The 21,904-nt window shown below is 38.9% G+C and overlaps 1 protein-coding gene across 1 annotated transcript in view; it reads right to left on the bottom strand.

Annotated features, from left to right (window-relative positions):
* Nucleotides 1-1,569: 1,569 nt before the first annotated feature.
* The window catches only part of TENM1 (teneurin transmembrane protein 1), a 659,425-nt gene continuing 639,090 nt past the window's right edge, over nt 1,570-21,904 (bottom strand). The window contains 5 exon segments of the mRNA XM_027767184.1: nt 1,570-4,685; nt 6,342-6,484; nt 7,045-8,265; nt 9,238-9,625; nt 16,526-16,822. Of these exon segments, the coding sequence (XP_027622985.1) occupies nt 3,927-4,685; nt 6,342-6,484; nt 7,045-8,265; nt 9,238-9,625; nt 16,526-16,822 (2,808 nt within the window). The 3' untranslated portion in view covers nt 1,570-3,926.

Raw genomic sequence — 21,904 nt, 5'->3', positions numbered from 1 at the left:
TGGTCCTTAATAGCTTTCACATGAAGGACACACAGAAGTAATAGTCACTATTTTGTGGCTGAATTCTCTTTTGTTGTTTGTGTTTTTTTTTTTTGTTTGTTTTTTGTTTTTGCTTTTTTTTTGTTTGTTTGTTTTGCTTTGTTTTTGTTTTCTTTGCAGAATAAAGAACCTTACAGGAGGCTGTGGAAGCATTTTCTGGGATCTGAAGTACTAGTCAGGTCAGCTATGTGTATGTGAGTTCTTCCAAGAAAGCAAGAATGTTGCATCCAATCTGTAGCCTTATGTTTTCCTACAAGCAATAATACAATGCAATCTCTCCAAAATTTCCTTTCAATACTAGATGACTGTAGTCATGGCCACTGAATTCCATTACAATTGCCTTTACACAAACACATCTTTATAAATACAAAAACTTTGCCCTGACTCTCTCAGGTGATATTACAGTGGGGCCTGGGCTGGTTTAAAATATATTCTAAAACCAAGGAAAGAATGAAAAAAAAAAAAAAAAAAGAAAAAGAGTAGGAATAGCACACAGAGTGCTTGAGACTGTCAATGGTAATGAAAAAGAAAGCTCTTATGAAAATTGTAACTTAATTGTATACCTCTCTATGTAGGTAACATGTGAATTCCAAATTTTACATTGTCAAGTTTTCATACATTTGGCTATGTTGTATATATTATATTATATATATTATATATGTAGTCTATATATTATAGATTTTTAGATAAATTGACAATAAAGGACACACTTATTTTATACAATATTTTGTTGGGTTAAAAATAAAACATATACTTATTTATATGATAAATGTTTTGTTGAAAGTTAGTATGAATTGAGCTTTATTTCTTTCCCTTCAGGAGTAATGCTTCTAATCGGCAATGATGAGAATGACCACTAAATATAAACATATTTCAAGGTCCATGAAATTTCGAACTTTTCAGCTCTTTTGGATCTCTAGACTGTAGTGCAAGAGTAAAAACCAAACCAAACCAAAGAAAGCACAAATAAATGGGCCTAACTAGGACAAAGAAACAACCATGGAGTATTCCCTGCCTCCAGCCTAGAATGTTCTTTGTAGGAGAGTCCAACTGCTGTGCTCTCATATTGACATACTTGAATAGTGTGAAGCTGTAATGCCAGCCACCTGTCTTCTGGGTATGAGAAATTCCCATATTTCTCTGAGAAATGCTTTTACTTTCATCAGGAAATGCAAATGAAGTTTTCTTTCATTAAATTAAACTTCAGAAGTCCAAGTCAATGAAGGCATTCTTTCTATTCAGTTGAATAGGAAGTGATGTACTCACTAGCTCATGTTCTTGTTAAGAAATGCCAAAATTTTCTCTTAGATTTACTACTCATTAGTGCTAACCTTTTGGGTTTCTTCTTTCCTCCCCAAAACTTTAGGAGTTGTAAAGAGAGTAATAAAAGTTCAAGGCAGTATTAAAACCACAGCTGTAAGGGATACAAAGTGCATTTCCTGAATATAATACAAATATAACTTTAAGAAACTAAAGGCACAACCTAACTAAATATGTATTACAAACTAGAAATGCACAGTTCAAGGTAATTACTTTTAAGTAAAAGTTTTCAATCTTTAGTTCTAATGGATATTTAAAGCAGTTTGAAAATGACCCACCATCAGTGAATTGCAAAAAAGTATAATCGCTTAAAATATAAGCAAAATAGACTCTAATATTGACATCTTGGATTAGTGATAAAATACATCATCGCATTTATGAATGCACTCTCTATATACAGTTCACAAATGATGTTTTTCATCGACTTAAAAGAACATCAGAGGTTCTAGGAACGTAAGGTCCGTTTTTAGGTTGGTGTGGAGGTATTCAAATTTTCAACAAGTTTGTTAGTCATTTTAGAATTCCATTCTGAATAAATACACACAGGCCTGACTCAGAAAAACAAAAAAACAAAAACAAAAACAAAAACCGGTAATATGATTTTAGCCTGGATTGGGAATATTTTGAGCTGGTGCGTTTCCAATTACAGAGAGAGACGAGTTTATTGTGAATTCTCTCTCTCAGAATACATGCGGAAGAGTGTGATAATCCAATTTGAATGTTTTGAAAATGAAATGTTTGAATACATCCTCCTCTAATGTTTTCAAAGTCCTTTACTTCCCCTCACTCTTTTTTGTAGAGTAGGAGGCCGACTCTTATTTATTTATTTATTTATTTTACCTGAACGTGAGCTTGGATTCTGACTTTGCATATTTTCAAAGAAACTGTCATCGCAAAGCAAGGCAATGACCCACCCAGCATTTAGGTAGCAGCTGGCAAGAATCCAAACTAACATTCCATCATAAATTCTCCTTCTGACATAGCAAATGTTCAGGCTCGGTGATGAAAGTGCAGAAGCTGGCTCAGGGGAATTTTCTACAGGCCACATTGTGCTGTCATGTATTTTCATTTGCGGTAACTTACAATTACACAGCATTTTACAAACTGTCTCTTTGTCACTGGGCACAAATCTTCCAGCTCACCTAGGGGCTTCTTTTACTGCAGGATTCATAGCGATCGAGAAACTGCAGCAGATATTAACACTAATCCTGACCTTTCTCCAAATTTGAAATGATCACAGAACAAATAACCCATCCTGGAAAATAGTTATTTTCCTAGGCAGGAGAGATTACTGAATAAAAATAAATGGGTAAAGACAGAGAACTAAAATAACCATATCAGTTATGTTAGTAAAAACTAGTCTGCCTCTCTATCATTGGTTGAGATGTTTTAGGTTGGAAAGGATTCACTTCCTTCAGAAGACGGCTTACACAGAATTGTACATCAGAAAGATAAATCTAAGTGAGCTGAAACCATGTGGCAGCAACTACTGAGATGTTTGGTTTGGTCTTCCCTTTGGTACTTTCCGTTCACTATTAAGTCTGTATTTTTATGCAGACTCGTACAAAGTTTTGCAGTAGCAGTGAATGTATTTGTGGGCGTCACAGGCACGCATATGCCCGCTGAAGCCTCTTATTTTGTACCAGAATCATACTTTTTAGTAAATTACCTTTCATGTGCACAAAACCATTGGATTAGTGTATAAATACTGAATCACTAATGTGAAACTATGACCAAAACACATCCTATATATAAATGAGAAATTCCTACCCAGGTTAATAAAAGCTATGCGGACATCATACCATACAGCTGGACAGTTTCGTCCAAAGTTTAGTCCAAACTGATTGTGTGTGAGAGGTCCCACTGGCCAGCTGCTTTGGTATCATGTACACACAAGCAACTTGTGGCTGCTCTGGTGACCACACCCACAGGGAAGCGTGGTAGACAGAACCCAGCCACCACACGCCAAAACACGGCACAACGACATGGCATTTACTTTAACAAGCAAGGAGGAAAAATCAGGGAGAAAGGGCAAATGGGTTATGATTCTAGGAGATGGCGGCTGAGGACATTTTACACTTCTTTATAAATTCCCTACAACAGATCTGGCAAATTTGAAAGGGCTGGCAGTCTCTCGAAATGCAGGGTTCAGATACTATCGCACCACTGTTTCGCACGGCCCCCAAGTTCTGCCAACACTTGAATATGGAACTTGGTGTCACGATCGAGATCGAGAACCTTGAGTTCCTTCTGTGATATTTGAACATATGCATGGCTCGACGAATTGAAAGTGGTGCTTTTGGAAAACATGTGTTTAGCTGTCTGAATTCTACTTGTGTTATTTTGAATACTGCCACACAAGAACTAAAAATCTCTGTCGTTTCTTAAAGAGTTTAAACAAACAATATTAAAATACCATCTTCCGTCACATTGAAAGGCAGTTGGATATGTTTTTTTCCTCCATATTTACATGTAAAGAATTCTGATCTAGAAAACCGATACAATAAACCATTTTATGTTTTAAAAACAGGCAGTCTTTGGTGACGCAAAGGCAGAGATTTTTTTTGTTACCTCCTGCCTATTTCGCTCTGTCTCATAAAGTGAATATTGTTGGCACTGTCAGAAAGTTCTAAATACTGCTCAACAGACAAAACAAAATAGCCATCATAACCTTGTACCCTCCCAGTACTCAGAAGCTGCTGCTTTTCCCCCTCTGTCCATGCCCGGATTCCCTCTTCTCCTTCTTGCAGCCTTCTTTGCTCCTTAGTCCAGGCGTGGGCCACAGCGCGCTGTCTGGCAATCTCCAACACGTGATTCTTTTCCTCTTCGACGGTTGTTCCATACCGGATGTTGAAGCACAGGGCCCCGTGCTGGAGCTGAATATCTGCAAACCGTCTAGTCCTCCCATTCAACACAGAAGTCATCTGGGACACAGTGACATTGACACCATTCTCAAGAATCCGCCTCCCCCCAGTGTTACCGATGAGCACCAGGTCTTCCTCCAGAGACCCCAGCTTAATGAAGTAGTGAGTGTCCCTCCCCTCTATGGTAAAGTGCAGGTTTTCCAGGTAATGAGCATTATTGAGAATGGCAGCAAGCCGCCTGCTATCTTCATTGGCTACTCCTATGATATCAGCTGTTACTATGCCATCCTTGATGGCAAATTTTATACCTTTTCCAAAAACAGAGGGGACAGCAGCAAACCTTGGTTGCTTCCCTCCTTCAAGGCACCGTCCATCATTATATCGGGGAGTCATAGGAAGTTGGTCCAAGGAAATGAAGTTCCTAAGCTGCTTCTGGAGCTCACACTGAATACCCAGGATAGTCTGGAAAAGAAGAAAGGCACAGTGCAACTGCAGCCTGGGGTTATAGTCTGGAAAAGAAGAAAGGCACAGTGCAAATGCAGCCTGGGGAGAGACGCCTGTCATAGACTTGGCGACTGTGGAAAAGAAAGGTCGGCAAGATGGCTTCCTTTTGTCAGTGAAAGATTTAAAATTAAGCCAAATTTGGAATCTCTTTCTTAGAGATTCAGAAATAAAAAGACAAACAGGTAATCCATTAGTAAACATTCCCCTGTCTTGGTTAAGCACAGGAAATATGTTCAAACTGGGTATCAAAGCATTTCAGAGCTGGATGGCACTTTAAATGGGCCCAGCGCTCCCCACCCCTTCCCCATACAGACATTTTATGCAGGAAGTGGTCTTCAAAAAGTTCATGGGAAATCCGTATTATGAAAAAACTATGCATGGATTTCAACTTTTTTTTTTTTTAACAGCAAAATTAACTTGTACTTTAGCTCCATTTTCCATGAACCTTTTGAAGCCCCCTCATATTTCCACCAATTCAATTGACACTGGGTGGATGTTATTACTGTATGTATCAACAGTAAGTACAGTGAGATATAAAGAAATTCATACAGCTTAGTTCTTCTTTCAAAAGCTTATGATCTTACTAACAAATATACTAACAAATACAGCAGATCGGTAAGAAGTTCACTAATTTTTATACATGACCTTAAAAAATCCTTTTTATTTTGATTATTTCCAAACATGCTTAGAAATAAACAGAAAAGACCTATTAACTTCCAAGTATCCATTATGAAGCTCAGCAATTTTTGACATTTTGCTAAAATGTTTTTAGAAGGACTTTCATTACAAAAAGCATGACATGCACATACATTTTATGTATATGCATTCACAAAAAAGAATATATCTATAGTACCCATTTAGAATTTCTTTTTCCCTATAATTTTTTAGAGGTCAAATTCAAGCTTTCTCACCCAAATTTCAGTTTTATTTTGTTAGACTTTTTTTTTTGAGACTTTATCCCTGTAACATTTATTACTTTTGCTTCATCGAGTGTGTTTAAGTTTATCAGAATAATTTTATGCTGTTATTCCTATGCTCTGGAGGCAGCCATCTAAATTACTTTACAGTTGGAAATCTGATGCTTTTATGTCTCTTAGCGAACAATTTTCTCTAGATAGAATCCATTATTGCCCTTGGTAGACCATTTCAGAATTTGAAAAGTTCAGTTTCTTTCCTCTTTATCCATCATAGTGTGTTTAAGTTTATCAGAATAATTTTATGCTGTTATTCCTATGCTCTGGAGGCAGCCATCTAAATTACTTTACAGTTGGAAATCTGATGCTTTTATGTCTCTTAGCGAACAATTTTCTCTAGATAGAATCCATTATTGCCCTTGGTAGACCATTTCAGAATTTGAAAAGTTCAGTTTCTTTCTTCTTTATCCATCATGGCAGTCATCAAATAACCTGTTAATATTTCTTTTACAAAAGCTCTAGTTCCCCGATCTTTTTCTCATGGAAGCTTTTTTCTTCCTATCTCCTTATTAATCATGCACACTTTACTGAATATTCGAAAAGACTCAAGAATAAGTAATTGAGTATATGTAAATACCATTTGAGGCTGGATGTTCTTATGGGTCTTCCACTAAATAGAGTTGGTAAAACTTTTACTCACCTTCCCAGGATCCCACTCTTCAGTTTTTGTCTGCAGCTGTAGAAGCTCATAAGTTAATTCCAAATTTTCTAGTTCTGGTTTCGGAAATCCAGGTAGTACATTGTGTAACTGGAACCCAAATAGCTCCAACCAACTTCCAATGTCTGTGAGACACAAAATTAAACAATTAAAGCCCATAATTTATGATCTTTGTTGAAAAATTGAAGGATGCCCTTCCTGCCCTCAATATAAGATGCTCCAATATATGATCCATTCTAAAAAACATGGTTCTCTACTTAGAGGGAAACCTTTTGATGCATGGGTAATTTCATAGATAGACTGTTTACTGCACTGAAACTCTTAATGTGATAGCGGTATTAAGGTCACACAACCTGTGATATTAAGATTTATATGATGCAATATAATCTTGATTTTTTTTCTCATATGAAATGATTTGTGTTAAGCTTTTAAGAGTGAAACATAGAAACAGAAACTCCTTAAAGGAAAGAAAAAAATGTACTGGAATGCAAAAGCATCACATTTAATGTTAACTTGCATGTTTTGTTAACACTAGAAAACTAAAGAAGAGAGTGAACGCACAATAACTTGTGGGCTGACTGGCTGGAAGAGGAAGCATATTTACAAAGGCATTGAGATTATGTGATAAAATAAATAGCACCGAGTTATCTCAAGTTTAGCTTAAAGGTTTACACCGTGTAAATACCTGTGGTATACTTTGCAACATCTTGAATTTTTCCAACTGGGTAGTTATTTTCAAAGGAGTAGAGGTTGAATGGCTTAGGAAGGAGATTCAATTGTTTCCATATGTGATGATTAGGTGTCGTCCATCTACCAGCGACCACATCATAATCCCTTTGCCCCAGGTGCACTAATTTAGTAAGGAAATCATAGAGTCCTCCATGAAAACCAATGATGACCTGAAAGTCAGGGTAAGTGTCATGATAGATATCGCCATAAGGCGTGTACAATATTTCTTTTATGACCTGACCTCGACTGCTGAACACAGCTAGTGGGGTGCCTGTATTATCACAGGCAACATAATACTCTTCACCACTGCTTAACTCCATGGCAATAAGGTGACCTTGGAGATCATAATATAGAGATGTAATCTCTGAGCTCGTGTGGTTGTACAAATGAGTAACTCTTATGGGGTTGGCAAGGTCTGCATAAAAGAACTGGAGGTGCTGCCCAAGGCTGGACTTACTGGCAACACGTCGCCCAAGCCCGTCATAGTAATACTGCACAGTCCAGCCAGAAGCCTTGTTGTAGGCTTTCTGCAGCAGACCGTTGGAATTATATTCAAATATGTCATTTCCCCTCTGCCTCAGAAAACCATCTTCATCCATTTTATACTGAATTTCTCCTAGTCTGGTGATGCGATCTCGGAGGTCATATCGAAGAGGAGTGAGACGAGCACTATTCCCATGACTTAAGAGGTTGATGTTTCCATTTAGATCATAACTATAACGCCACTGGGTTTTGTCATTTACAGAAACAGTCTGAAGTTGTCCATCAGCATCATATTCATAGAAGTACCTTGTTATATTGGCATCTACTCCTACCCTTATATCACATATTACCATACGGCCCATATTGTCATACTGAATAGTCATCCAGTAGGCGATTGCCTTTAGGATTTCATATTGGACTTCAATGACTTGTCCATTGGCACTGAAGATCTTGGTGTGCTTCATCACTGTAGTAGTTATGACCTGATTTAAATCATAGTTAATTACACTGAATTTTCCAAACTGCTCTGTTCTACCAGAGACATCAACATATCGGTACAGATCTATGGGCAAAGGGGTTTCATTGATCACAGCTTGCATGCTGGTGACACGGAAGTTGTTGTAGCTGTAGTCAAACCGTGCGTTCACAAGACCTTCTTCACTGAATCTGAAAATCTGGCGTCCAATAAGAGGTCCTATGGCAACCAAAATAAAAAAGAAGAAAGCTGTGTGATCAATGTGGAACAATCATAAAGATCTAGTGTTATTTTATTTAGTATTGATGCATTTACCTTTGCAACAAAATGTTAGAGATTGGCCTCAGATATCTTATGTTTGGGCATATCATCTCATGGAACTACATGAGGGGACTTCAAAATGTTCATGGAAAAATGGAAATGCAATACAAATTTATTTTGGTGTAAAAAAATCTTGATATCTATTTATAATTTTTTTATAGTACGCATTTTCCATAAACTATAAAAATATCCTCAGTCTCACAGTGGTACTCACCAAATATGGAAAAAAAATTCTGTATAGTATAGTTGTAGAATAATTTAATTATAGGAACGACACAAGTAATAGCCCATCCAGTAGCCTGGGTTGATGAAACTGATATTATGAACGTGCTTTCTTGCCATAATCACTGACATAAATGCTTTCATTTCATTTAACCTTTGCTACAAAGTCAGAGGGCCAGGTTTTAACAAAGTCTAGCATTAAAGTAACTGGATTTAGGCATGTTATAAACCCAAAGGATAAAATACATTAGAAAGTTCTGACTTTTGAAGATAGTTTGTCATCAACTGAGACTTATAGAGGTTATGCAGGGCTTGAACTGTTTTCGTGAAACTTGTATCTTGCAGCTGCATCTTTGGGAAGATTTGATGGTGAGTAGGAATGAATATATAGTTAGAGAAGGTACTTAGATCTCAACTTTCTTGATAACTGAGAAACAAAAAGAGAAATGTACTATGTGTTTTCAAGGTATTGGCTTTCATGTAGACTAACATGCTTTAAATTTCCAATAGAAGATAATTTGCTAAGTTAAGCAGAAGTCTGTTGGATTGAATGTGAACAAGGTAACGTTTCTATCTCAGATTGGGATCAGTTAAAATTTTGTAAGAAAATATCGATGTTATACACATTACTACTCTTTCACAACCAACCTGTTTGCCTGTATCTGATCGTGCAGATGAATCCATCATGCATCAGGTGTATAGTCTTAATCACTCCAGAAGACTCTTCATATGTTAATGTGACCTGAGTGGTATCATAGAGAATCTCAGAGAGCCTTGCTTGCTTGGTGTACTTGTATAAAACTCTTCGTCCTGTCCCCAGATGCAGGGTCTGGAGCAGTCGGCCATCTCGACTATAGTCTTGGATAAAAGAAGTGCTACTGTCTGGTGGGGTGTAGATGTTCCGGTAGTAGCCCACTGAAAGCATGGTTTGTAAACTGTGGCGTACCATACTAGGCATGGTGACTGACAGCAGGCAATCTGATTGGTCATACTCAAAGATGTAACGCCGCTGGCTATGTAAGAGAAGCATTACAGACTGAAACGAGACAGAGGCAGAATAGCATAACATGGACCACTATAGTTGAGATTAAAGAAGGTATACATTCATCCATTCAACACAAATTTATTGAGAACTTACTATGTGCCAGGCACTGTGGCAGGCCCTAGTGGATTCAATAGTGTCCAATAATAATGTCTTTCGTTATGGAACTTAGTTGAATGAAGGAGCAAGACAAATAACCAAGCAATTATAATATAGTGTGAAACATGTTATGATACATAGGAAGAGTAGATAACACAGACTTAAAAGGCCAGGGAAGTCTTCCTGGAGAAAGTAACCCTGTGGGTTGAGACCTAAAAGATGACTAGGGATTGGTCAGGAGAAGGCAGGGAGGTTGCTAGGGAGAGAGTCTTCCTGACAGAAGGCATTGAATTGTGAGGGATCAAGATATGAAAGAGAAGGCGTCAGTAGGTGGTGTGGTGGTTCAGACACTGAACTCCTGCATGGTGACCGTGGTTTGAGACCCAGACTTGGCGGCATGAAAAATCACACTGGGCCCATGTGTGTGTGTGCCCAAAATCCCAAGAGGAGAAAGGAGGAGAAGGAATTGCAGAATGGACATCCTCCCAGGGAGTGATTTCTTACTTTCCTTCTCTCTGTCTCTCTCCAAGCACACATGCCCTATGGCAAAAACCTAAAACACAAGCAAACAAAAAGATATAAAAGAGACATGACTTTCTCAGGGAATGAGAGGAACGTGATGTGGCCAGGGCATTGGTGTGTTGGGGGTGAAGTAAATGACAAAAGATGCAGATAGATAGGTGGGCTGGACCCAGATCATGCAGGGCTTTCTAAGCTGGCCACATGTCTTACGTGTTGGCAACAGGGAGCTCGTGAATGGTTAAGCAACTTGAGGAATGGGGTGCTTGCAGAAATGGGGAAAACAGCTATGTTGGTAATTCAGAAAGGTCTTTGTTAATTTAATGTGGAGATGGTTTGGAGGGAGGTAAATGGAGGAGAGGGGATGTCACATATTAACTTGTAGTCACTCCAAAATATTTTTTGACTCCTCACAGTAGATGTCTTCCAGAAAAGTTGTATCCAAAATATTATTATTATTGTTGTTTTGCAAAATCATGTTTTAACTTCATGTTTAACTATTAGGAGATTATGTCATTAAAAGTGGAGAATTCTCTGGTTATGCAGCCCCTCTCCCCCAAATGGAGCTGTATTTCAGAAACAGTTATTTGTTGAGTTATAATGCTGAGAAAGATACAGGTGTTTCATAAACATTAGTAGATCTTATTTTAATTCTAACTATAGACATAAAATGAACACTGTTTTAGGGAGGACTATAATTGACTAGCATTTAAATCTCATCTCCTAATAAAAATAAAAATCATTCACCCCTGGAAATTGTGATATAACTCTTGATGGGAGTTTTACCCCTCCCTTCTTGAGAATTCTGTTTATAAGAAAAGATCAAATTGAGCTTCATTTCCTGAAGTTCATATTATAAAAATAGGTATTTTTCATTTTCTATGTATGAATTACAGAAATGTTTATAAATGTGAATTACATAAACACATAATGCACATTAAAATCTTCTAAACATGAAATTACATTCTAGCACTTAAAATTTTATTATCATTCATGATAGAGCACATGTATGCACATGAGAGAGAGAGAGGGGGAAAGAGAGAAAGAGAGAGATGAGCACCTTCCACAGGATCTGGTTACTCTATGACCCCCTTCCTCCAGTCCTCCAGCCCACTGAATCTGGGATACTTGCACACAAGCCTGGCATGTATCAGTCTGACTGGACCAGGGATTTGAACCATCATTGCCATGTGGATCTGGCTTCTCTTGAACAGTGCACTACCGCTGCGCCACAGAGCTGGCCCTATATTCTAAGGTTAAATGTGCTTTTCGAAGCTGTATATCCGACCTACTCTTCTGAGAACTATTGATTTTGAATTGCATTTCAGTACTATGACGTCTCAGTCAATGGTTATTTGCTCATTCATTTATTCTTTCTTTTCCACTAATGCTAGTCCTGAAGATCCAGAGGTGAATGCAGAAGTCCCATCAACCTGTCACTTGTGGACAACCTGTACCCACCACAACCTGCACTTCTACCTTCCCGGCCTCTGAAAACTCTCTTGAGGGGTCCTGCAGGTGGTGTGGTGGTTGGGGGCACTGGACTCCCACATGGCCTGCCGTGGTTTGACTCTCAGACCTGGAGGCTTGCTTTCTCACTTTCCCTCTATTTTTCTCACTCTGTCCCTCTCTGGTCAGGTTAAAGTAAATAGATAAATAGATAAATGAATAAAGTTAAATAAAGTAATTCTTTCAAAAAAGAAAACCCTCTTGAACAAAAGGCAGGTGAGTGGGAATTCCTGTATGGGCCCAGGGACAGGAAGGGAGACCTGTCTGCCTTCACCAGGGCAGAACTTAATAGAACCAGCAGGGAATTCCCTTGTGAATGGGGCAGCAGGTGGCAGGGGTGGGTAAAGAGAGGCTTGATGCAGGAGGTGGTAGAAAGTGCCTTTGCATTGTCTCTATCCTAAAAGTCAGATTTCTCAGCTCCTTTCCACTCTCTTCTGTCAATTTGCCATGGACAAATGACATCTGTCACCTGTGAGGCGGGCCAGGGACCAACACCATATGGCCCCTACACATTTTGTTGTACCAGCCTGCCTGGGCCATGCCTTCTCCAGTTGCTGTGTCAGCCTTGCCAAACATTTATAGCACATTGCCATTGTATTCTCTCTACTTTTCTCATTCTCCATCCTGCAGTAAACCACTGCCTGCACCCTGTTCCTAGGTGGTGCTGATGGTGAGCTGTTGCAAAAACTCTCTGGCCTGTTTTAAAGCTTCCTGCCGATGGCCAGAATGTGGATGTCGTGAATATAAGTATTGTGTTGTCAGAATGCTATTTAGCTCTCATTTGACTGATTTTTCACCCTGGGTGGATATTATTATCAGATTGTTCAAAAACAATGCTCACGGGAACCAGCAGTTAGCGTAATGGCTATGTCGCTGGACTCCCACGTAGTTCACCACGGTTCGCGTCCCGGACCCGGTGGCTTAGAACTCACGCCGGGTGCGTGTGCGTGCGTGCCCAAGATCCCGAGAGGAGAATGGAGGAGAAGGGATTGCGGCGTGACCATCCCCCTGGGGGGTGATTTCTCGCTTTCTGTCTCTATGTCTCTCTCTGTCTGTCTGGTGAGTGCACGCGCCCTATAGCAAAAACCTCTCAAACAAAACAAAACAAAACAAAAAAACAATGCTCATGAGTCTATCCAATGTCCACAGTGCCGCTACAGGATAAAAGGCTATTATTAGACCAAATAATACAGTGGGAGACTTTTATCCTTGTAATTGATTGTAGGATCCTAAAAAATATCATTACAAAAAAAGAAAAAAGAAAAAAGAAAGAAAGAAAAGAAAAAAGGACAATCATGGCTGTATACTCATTTGAACAATAGAAACGAGAGTAGAAATTAGAAAAGTTAAAGCATCATAATGACCACCAGATGGCAGTGTGGGGCCACGTGGAAGCTCAAACCATAGACTGCATTCTGTCTCTCTAGGCAGCCTTTGAAAACTCAGCCCCAAAGAGGCAATTTCATGTAAATTGTATAAGACGAAAGCATCTTATTAAATGATTATAAAATATATTTAAATCCATTTAAAAATGAAGTTCATAAGAATGATTTTAGGAAACTGAAAGATTTACATTTACCGTAATACAAAATTTTAGCCCCACACGTCTCCAAAATATAATTAACTCAGAGAAGTCTCATAAATCAAGACAGAGAATTAATTTCCACATAGAGAAAATTTAAGAAACAATAATTGATTTTTTTAATAGAGAAGAGATCATTTACGCAACTGCAGCCATTCCCCAAATAATTATTTTTCTCCTAATGGCTATAAACCATTGTGCACCAAAATGATATGGGTAACTTTCTCTTACTCTAGAGGAAGTCAAACTAGTTTTACAAAATTCTCGCATGCTAAGGTGAAAAACCCACTGCTGCTTTTTAATGTACTGTGGTATAGGTATGACAAGCAAATTTAGACTATCAGAAGTATTTTGGGGTGTACATAGGGAAATACACTTTAAAGTTTCAGAATTCTTATTTTAAAATATACTACAAGAACCAGTCTCTGTCCTCCTCTCTTCCTGTTATAGTGAAAGAATGTGCTCACAAAGGCCACATGGACAGAGAGCTGCAGAGAACACAGGGAGAGACAGCACCTCATTGAATCACTGAAAGAGTTACATGCAAATCGGATTTTGATAAATTCAATCCTCTTTCTCTTTTCCTCTCTAGAATCACAATGTCAAAGATGCTTTCATCTCCTTCCTTCACTCCTTCCTGTTCTCTCCCTCCATGCCTCCCTCCCTTCCTTTACTTCCTCCCTGTTCTTCCTGTTTTGATTTACTTTTAAATGGCAATAAGGGCTAATTATCACTTAAATTCTCTACTTGGATGCTTTATATTAAATTATTTCATGTAATAATCATACCTACTTAGTGAATTCATTATGATCACAAATAGTAATAATGCTAATAAAATAACTTTCATGATAAATTGATTTTTGGCAAGTAAAGAACCATTCTACAATTACATGTTTTGTAGGTTTTACATAATAGAATTGCTTAAATCAGGGGCTACCCTTTTAATTAGAGAACAAATTAAACATGAAATCGAAAAAGGGACCAAAGTCAACTCTAAGGCACAGATGTCTTGGCTTGTTTCACTGGTCAGTTAATTAGTCTTCAGAAGTCACTGGGGCTTTCTTGATACATTATTCTGAGTCAGTAAGGTCTTATTTGAGAGCACTGAAGGCAATGGTAGTCTCACAGTTATTTCTTTTTAAAGAATGATGCATTTATTTGTTTATTTCCAGAGGACATCACCAGAGAGAGAGAGAGAGAGAGAGACAGAGATAAAGAGAGAGCGAGAGAGAGAGAGAGAGAGAATCCCTCAATATGGTGTGGTCACACTACAATCCCTTCTCTTCCATTTCTCCATCCTGTCAGGATTTTGGGCATGCACATACAGGTGCCCAGTGTGTTTTTGAAGATGTTGGGGCCAGGATTTGAACCATGCTTGGCCATGTGGCATCCAGTTCCTTTAACCACTAGGCTATGGGGCTGGCCCAATAGTTCTTTTAAAAAATAATTTAAGCTTCTATAACAAAAAGAACTCATTTTACGTTTGCTTCACATGATTCTTTGCACAAGTAAGTTTTGTAGAATAATCAGCTCATTCAGCAATGAGAAACAATAAAATCTCCTCCCTGGTATAAGAAAAGAGACTCACTAACTACATGCAGGGTTGAAGTGTTTTCTATAGGCCCTTTCATTGTTATATAGATAGCTTAAAGGAACAATCTTATGAGACGTAGACATAACTGTATATAGGCAAGTAGCTCAGTTGGTCATACTCTGGTGCTAATGAGGGTGGAGTTAAGAGTTCAAACCCATGTATGTCCTAAAGAGGGTTGGCTACTTCACTAGACACATGTATGGAGAATCTCCAGAAGAACCAGTACAAACTCATCCTTATCCCTGGAAAACTAACTTGGCCAATATTCTGTTAATAATTAGTGGCACCTTTTTTTCATACGAAGGAACAACACTTTGCCTACATGTACCTGCCACCAAATAATGGGATTCAGTTAATGTTGGAACAAATTCAACCCTTTAGAAACATTAGTCAGAGGATTTTGCCTATCATTCCTATTATTGAAATTCAGAAGAGAGAAAACCTGTTCTGCAAGTTTCAGGGTTTTCAGCATGCAGAATAGATGATAGCTTTGATAGGTTTCTTCAGTAGAAAAGGACACTGGTGGATACAGCAAAGGACTCCCTCCTTTTACTCTGGCTCCCGAGTGAACTCTGCTTTATCTCTTTGGCTTTTCCAACCTGGTAAGTATTCCAATGACTGACTGGGAAGTAGTCAAATAGTTTTATAATGTCATATGGCCACTGGCACTTTTTTTTTTTTAGTTTTGGGAGTGGTATCAGGAAGACTTGATATCATTTTGCACAAATAGTACAGTTTTGCCATGTGAGTCATGAACTCCTATGACATTTCTAAGAACGTTTAGGGGTTACCTTATACTGATTACCCTTGAGTTCTCAAGAGAAAGAATTTTCAAATTTTTCTGGAAGTTATTTCAGGAGTGGAATGGATTTGGGAAATGAGATAATGTCTTAGGAGATGAGACATCAAGATGGCAGAGATCAATTCCTTGTGTCCTGGTACTGAACTGGTCAGAATCCATTTTGCCGAGTAGAGGCTGATGTCTGACAAATGCTTTCTAGGGTGGGATTAAAATCATTTTCTTCTTAAGAGAGGCCACAAGCTCCCATTATGGATGTTACTGGTGACGCATTGCACATGAAAGACTATTACCAATGAGGGTCACTGCCACCATTGCCTTGGGCTGATTACTTTTGAAAATTAGCCCCCAAATATATATAGCTAAAATTTCACACTATCCTAACACAATTAGAATTCCTTATTCTGAGTAAGAGCCTCTTTACCAGAGCTGAGACACATTAACACACAATTTTATAATTTTCTAGCTATTTTCCCTCTGTATGAGCTTTCATAATAATAAAGATACCTTTTCAAGAGTATGAACAAATATGCTGAAATGAGGAGAAAGCTAAGCTATTATCCTGACTTCGTTTTGAAAGAGTATTTGGTAGAGTGTGGGATTTGGGGACATTTTTAGCTGCAAGAGCTGATCCTCATGGGTTCCACATTTTGTTGTTACTTCTACAGAACAGAACAGCCAGGGCCCAGACTTTCCTCCTGCAGGTACTCACCAAGGTGGGTAATTAGAGCCACTTTCAATATTCTTATTCAGAAACTTGAAAGACATTTTTTTTTTCCTGTATGCACTTACCTTTTCTAAGTAGGTATAGCTCCAAATTTTTCCATCAGCCCAAGTTCTTGAAATGATTTTTCCACTCTGGTCGTATTCCATTTTTTCATTCCATGTCCCTCTTTGAATAAATGTCACTAGTCCTGAAGGTGAATATGTGATATTCACTTCATTATATCTGCTTACAGGAGACCATAGAACAGGTCGCCCAGTCTGGTCATAAAGAATTCGAAGGGTGAATTTTCGATGGTCATCATAGATCTTTCCTGTACGGGTTATATGATCAAAATCTATGGAGAGCAGGTTTCTGTTATGAGCCTATGAAAGAGAGATATGAGATACATTTTAAGTACCACCTCGGTTCCCCTTAGTGAGTGCATTCACAATCAGGAAGCCTTCCTGATTCTCCATCAATGGGATCTGTCTCACCTCTGAATCCTCATGATTTCACATTCTTGAGTGCCACTTATCTTTATTCCCCCACTAGTGTGTCCACATGGTGAATTATTTACCTGACTGGAAACCAGTAAAGGAAAACAGTGAGCCCCCTCTAATGTGTACAAAGGTTCCCTTCTTTGATGTCCTTGTTCACCCGGGCTTGGAGTTTTACAACTTCATCCCTATCACAGGGGGAATCAGGTTGCCCCCTAGTGGTGGAACCCCATTCAGCAATATTTTCAAGGAGGCCAGCAGGGAAAAGTGGTAAGTGTTGGCAGGTCTCCCAACACTCATCATGGCAGCACTGAGGTTAGAGCACAGAGTTAAATTTGGATTACAAGTTTAGAAAAAGTCAGTAGTTTGGCTTGTTCTGATTCTTTTCTTCTTCTACCACATGGTAGCTTTCCGTCTGGGCACCTCGCAACTCTGAGTGAGCATGATTCATGGGACCTTGAATTAGATTTCACGTTTAAAGACAGTACTCAGTGGTATTTGACTCTGATGAAATTTAGGTGAGTCCACATGCAATAACTAAATGTCTTTGCAAAAATGTTTAAAAATCAGCAATAAGACTTTACTGAGTTTCAGTTGACCTAATTTTCTCTACTTTTTCTCTGGTAGTGTCAGGGTTTAGCAAAGCTCCCAGTAACTTCTTCTATGGCTAGCTGTTTACAACACAACTACTCAGAAAAAGCAATATTCTAAGGGTTCTTTGTATTCCAGAGAAAGAGTTGCTCTTCTTGTTTTTCATCATTAAAGGGATTCAGTTCCTCCTGTCCAGTGTGCTGAAGACAGCTTTGGAAAAGGGGAGTTTTGAAGGAAGGGTAGGCAGAAGGCTAAGAGAAGGACTTTTAACATCTAATTAATTAACTAATTAAGTTTTGCCATTGGGTGCATGCACTTGCTGGAGAGAGACATTAAGAAGGAAAGTGAGAAATCACCTTCCCAGAGGGGATGGCCGTGCCACCATCCCTTCTCCTCCATTCTCCTTCTGGAATTTTGGGCAAGCATACAAATATGCCTGGCATGATTTTCACACCGCCAGGTCTAGTACCTGAACCGCAGCTGGCCATGTGGGAGTCCAGCACTTTAACCACCATGCCACCTGCTGGCCCCAAATTATTTTTTATCAGTTCAGCTTAGTTTGTTTTTTTTTCTGTCTCATTGTAACTTTTCTTTTAAAAATTTTTTTTTCTTTATTTTATTTATCTTTAGCCACTTATTTATTTTTATTTGACCATAGAGGGATAGAGTGAGAGAGAGAGAGAGTGAGAGAGAAAGTGAGAAAGCAAGCTGCCAGGTCTGGGACTTGAACCAAGGTCAGCCATGTGGGAATTCAGAACCTTTAACCACCACACCACCTGCCGGCCCCGTCATTATAACTTTTCATTTTGAAATAGTCTGACTCGCAAGAAGTTGCAACATGTAGAGTCACTATGTACTCTTCCCCCAGCTTTCAAAGAACAGACTTTTGAAAAGGACAAAGGCAACAAGCATAAAGGAAGGATTTGGAGAAGTGTAAGTGGCACGGAGACATCTAATTAGCTATTCGTGCACCAGTCATTTCTTCTACCTGGCCCTTAGTTGTCTTATCTGTGAAATAGGAGTTTTTTTCACACTTCATGCCACAAAGTCATGCTAAGAATGAATAAGATTACATGTATGGTACTTGGTCAACTGTGAAATATTAATAATCATTATTTTTACAATATAATGATAACTTTTCTCATTTTGAGTAGGACTGTGAAAAGGTTCATATGTAAGGTTCCAAGGTGACTGTAGCTGAGCTTACTAGATTTATATCTGTAAGAATTGTCAACATGATCCAAAGCAGAATGTTAAATATATCTGGTTAACAAGGTAGGGGGAAAAAGCCAACACCAGGGTTTGAGTACATTAAATCATAGTCAGACTAACCTGATTCACTAGCTGTTCAACAAAACTTTGTTAATGTTTAACTTGTGTGGTCAAAGATCCCTTCAAATATCTAAAAGCTATGAACTGTGTCCCCTGAAAAATGCATATAAGCTGATACATAAGCATTTTTTATAGCATCTCAGGAGGTTTCTGAACTCTCTCACCAACCAAATGTAAAACCTCTAAGATGTCAGAAGTCCAAGTTCAAAATTCAGGTTCAGAAAGAATTTTTATCTTAGTGGCTGGGATGACAGCAAAGCTAAAATTCTCACATCAAACTATATTCTTTCCATGTTCAGTAATGTAGTGCGCTTTGCTTTTCAAAATAACCACCTCTACCCTGCATTGTAAAAGTGATAAATTTTTCATTGCAGAAAGTTCAAAATATAGAACTGAACAAAGAAAAGAATGACCTGTAATTCCAGCTTCCATTGAGAATCTGCATTTCATTTAATTCATCTTACTTTTTTTGCATAATCCCTGTTCATGCAGTTGAAACTTACAAGTAGGCGTGTACTTAGTTTTCAGCTAGTGTTTGATCTTCAGTATGCCTCATGTTATTAAACATTCTTAAAAGATAGCCTTCAATGGTTGCATAATAATTTACCACATGATAAACATTTATTTATCCATTCTCCCACTGTTAGAAATTAGTGTTTTGTCTTCCATTTTTTTTTCCTATCTCATGTTTCTTGAGACATTTCTGTACATAAATATTGGGTTGTCTGAAAAGTCATGATACACTTTTGAATTGAAAAATACATCATGATTTTTAGAAAACCCAATATTTCCTTAATACAGAACACTGAAAGTAAAAATCTGGGTCAAATGAGAACTGGTTAAAAGACCCCTGATGTATGTAGTTTGAGAGATTACTTTATTGTACACAAAGGTTGTACACACTCATACTCCCATTAACTAGTAGAAGGAGAGCCCGTCCCGTTCCATCCTTAGTAGCATTGAGTAATATCATTGTTAGTAAGCTTTTCCCTATATGGGGTGTTGGGGGGGGGGGAGAGGACTTGTTACTGTGGCCTTAGTTTGAATTTATTTATTACTAGTGAAGTCGAACTGGTTTTAACATTGAGCAGCCACAAATACGTCTTCTATGACTTGTCTGCTCATGAAGCTTGTCTGTTTTACTACTGGAGTGTGGCACCTAGCTTTATTGCCTTTTTTTTCTTTTCTTTCTTTTATATTTTTAAGAGAGATTTTTTGCTATAAGACACGTGTGTTCGCTGAAGAGACAGAGAAAGAGACATAGAAAGTGAGAACTCATCTGTCTAGGGGGTATGGCGACACTGCAATTTCATCTCCTTCACTCTCCCCTTGGGATTCTGGGCATGAATACACATGTGCCCGGCACGAGTTTCAGGCTGCCAGGTCTGGGACTCTAATAGAAGTCAACTACATGGGAGTCCAGTGACATAGCCATTATGCCATCTGCTGGTCCCGACACTTGGCTTTTTAAACCTCTTTAGGCTTCAGTTTCTTCAGCAGTCAGCTGGAGCTCATGATATTTGCCCTTTAAATTGCACTTGTAGAAGGCACTTGTAAAGGCCTTATTAAATGTTGCATGCCATGGCTTTTACCCAGAAGAATAGAGATTAGATACTCAAATTATTTTGGGGAAAGTGCCATTAGTGTCATGGGTAGGTTTCATTCAGAGAACAGAGCCACAGATTGGGAATTATGACTCTAAACCATTGCAGCTGAGGTGAGCAGTCTTATAGTGCATAAATATACAGTAACTTGCTGCTACCACCTAAACGGTGGCATAGAAGCCCTTATTTCCTTTCTTTTGATATGCAGGACTTAGAAGCCTATAGGAAACCAGGTGTTCTTTCTTCAACTACTCTTCCTGTGGTTTTATAGCCACATATCTCCAACTGTAATACCGTTCATTTACAATAGCTGTAAAATATCCATGTACTCCCAGAGACGGTTGTAACTGTTACAATTTATGTTATAATGATAGTTAAAGAGCCAAAGTAACAAGTGATTTCCAGTTCGACTAAATTTGTGGTTTTATTTGTCTGATAGATTAGGTTTACTACTCAAGAACACATTTCTTAATAAAGTCATTATAGCTACAGAAGCAGAGATCACTGTTTCGAATCCACTACAAAGGAAGCGGAGGCAGACTCCACCGAAGGTTCTTTCTCTGATTTTCCAGACTTTGGTAACTGTGCTTCTCTGCTTCTGGATAACATGCTCTGATATTCTGATGTTTCTGAAACACTACTTTTTTGTTGTTGTTGTTTTTGGAGATGTTTTCGCTATAGGGCGCATGCACTCACCAAAGACACACACACAGAGAGAGAGAAAGCGAGAAATCACGCCCCAGGGGGGATGGCCACACCACAATCCCTTCTCCTCCATTTTCCTCTCGGGATCTTGGGCATGCACGCACACGCACCCGGCGTGAGTTTATGTCACCGGGTCTGGGACTAGTCAGTCACATGGGAGTCAAGCGATGTAACCACTATGCCATCTGCTGATCCCTGAAACAGTATTTTAAAGTCAGATTTGGAAGTAAAATTTGGCTAAGAAGAGCTGCAGGGTCTCAAAGAGGGAATCAAAGATGCCTAGATCCCTCCCACTAAGTTTTCTGTGAAAAGCATGAGGGAGAGTCTGGAAGCAGAATGCTGTTCTAGGTGAGCTCTCCCAACCTACCCCTTGAGTGTGTGTACATCGCCAGTCTCTGTGGCAGGAAGCAGAACTAGGCTGAATGTCATTGACTACTGGGGTCAGGGCAAGGTTGGGCAAACTCGATATTCTTTTTTTTTTTGGAGAGGTTTTTGCTATAGGGCGCGTGTGTTCGCCAGACAGAGACAGATAGAGAGATAGAGAGCGAGAAATCACCCCCCAGGGGAGATGGCCACGCTGCAATCCCTTCTCCTCCATTCTCCTCTTGGGATCTTGGCACACACGCACACGTTCCCAGCGTGAATTTAAGCCACTGGGTCCGGGACGCGAACTGCAGTCGACTACATGGGAGTCCAGCGACATAGCCATTACACTAACTGCTGGTCCCTTTTTTTT

This window comes from Tupaia chinensis, unplaced genomic scaffold, assembly GCF_000334495.1.
Source record: "Tupaia chinensis unplaced genomic scaffold, TupChi_1.0 Scaffold143996_1, whole genome shotgun sequence".
Lineage (NCBI taxonomy): Eukaryota > Metazoa > Chordata > Mammalia > Scandentia > Tupaiidae > Tupaia > Tupaia belangeri.
The sequence above is the reverse complement of the archived record's forward strand: the minus strand, read 5'-3'. Positions and strand labels throughout refer to the sequence as shown.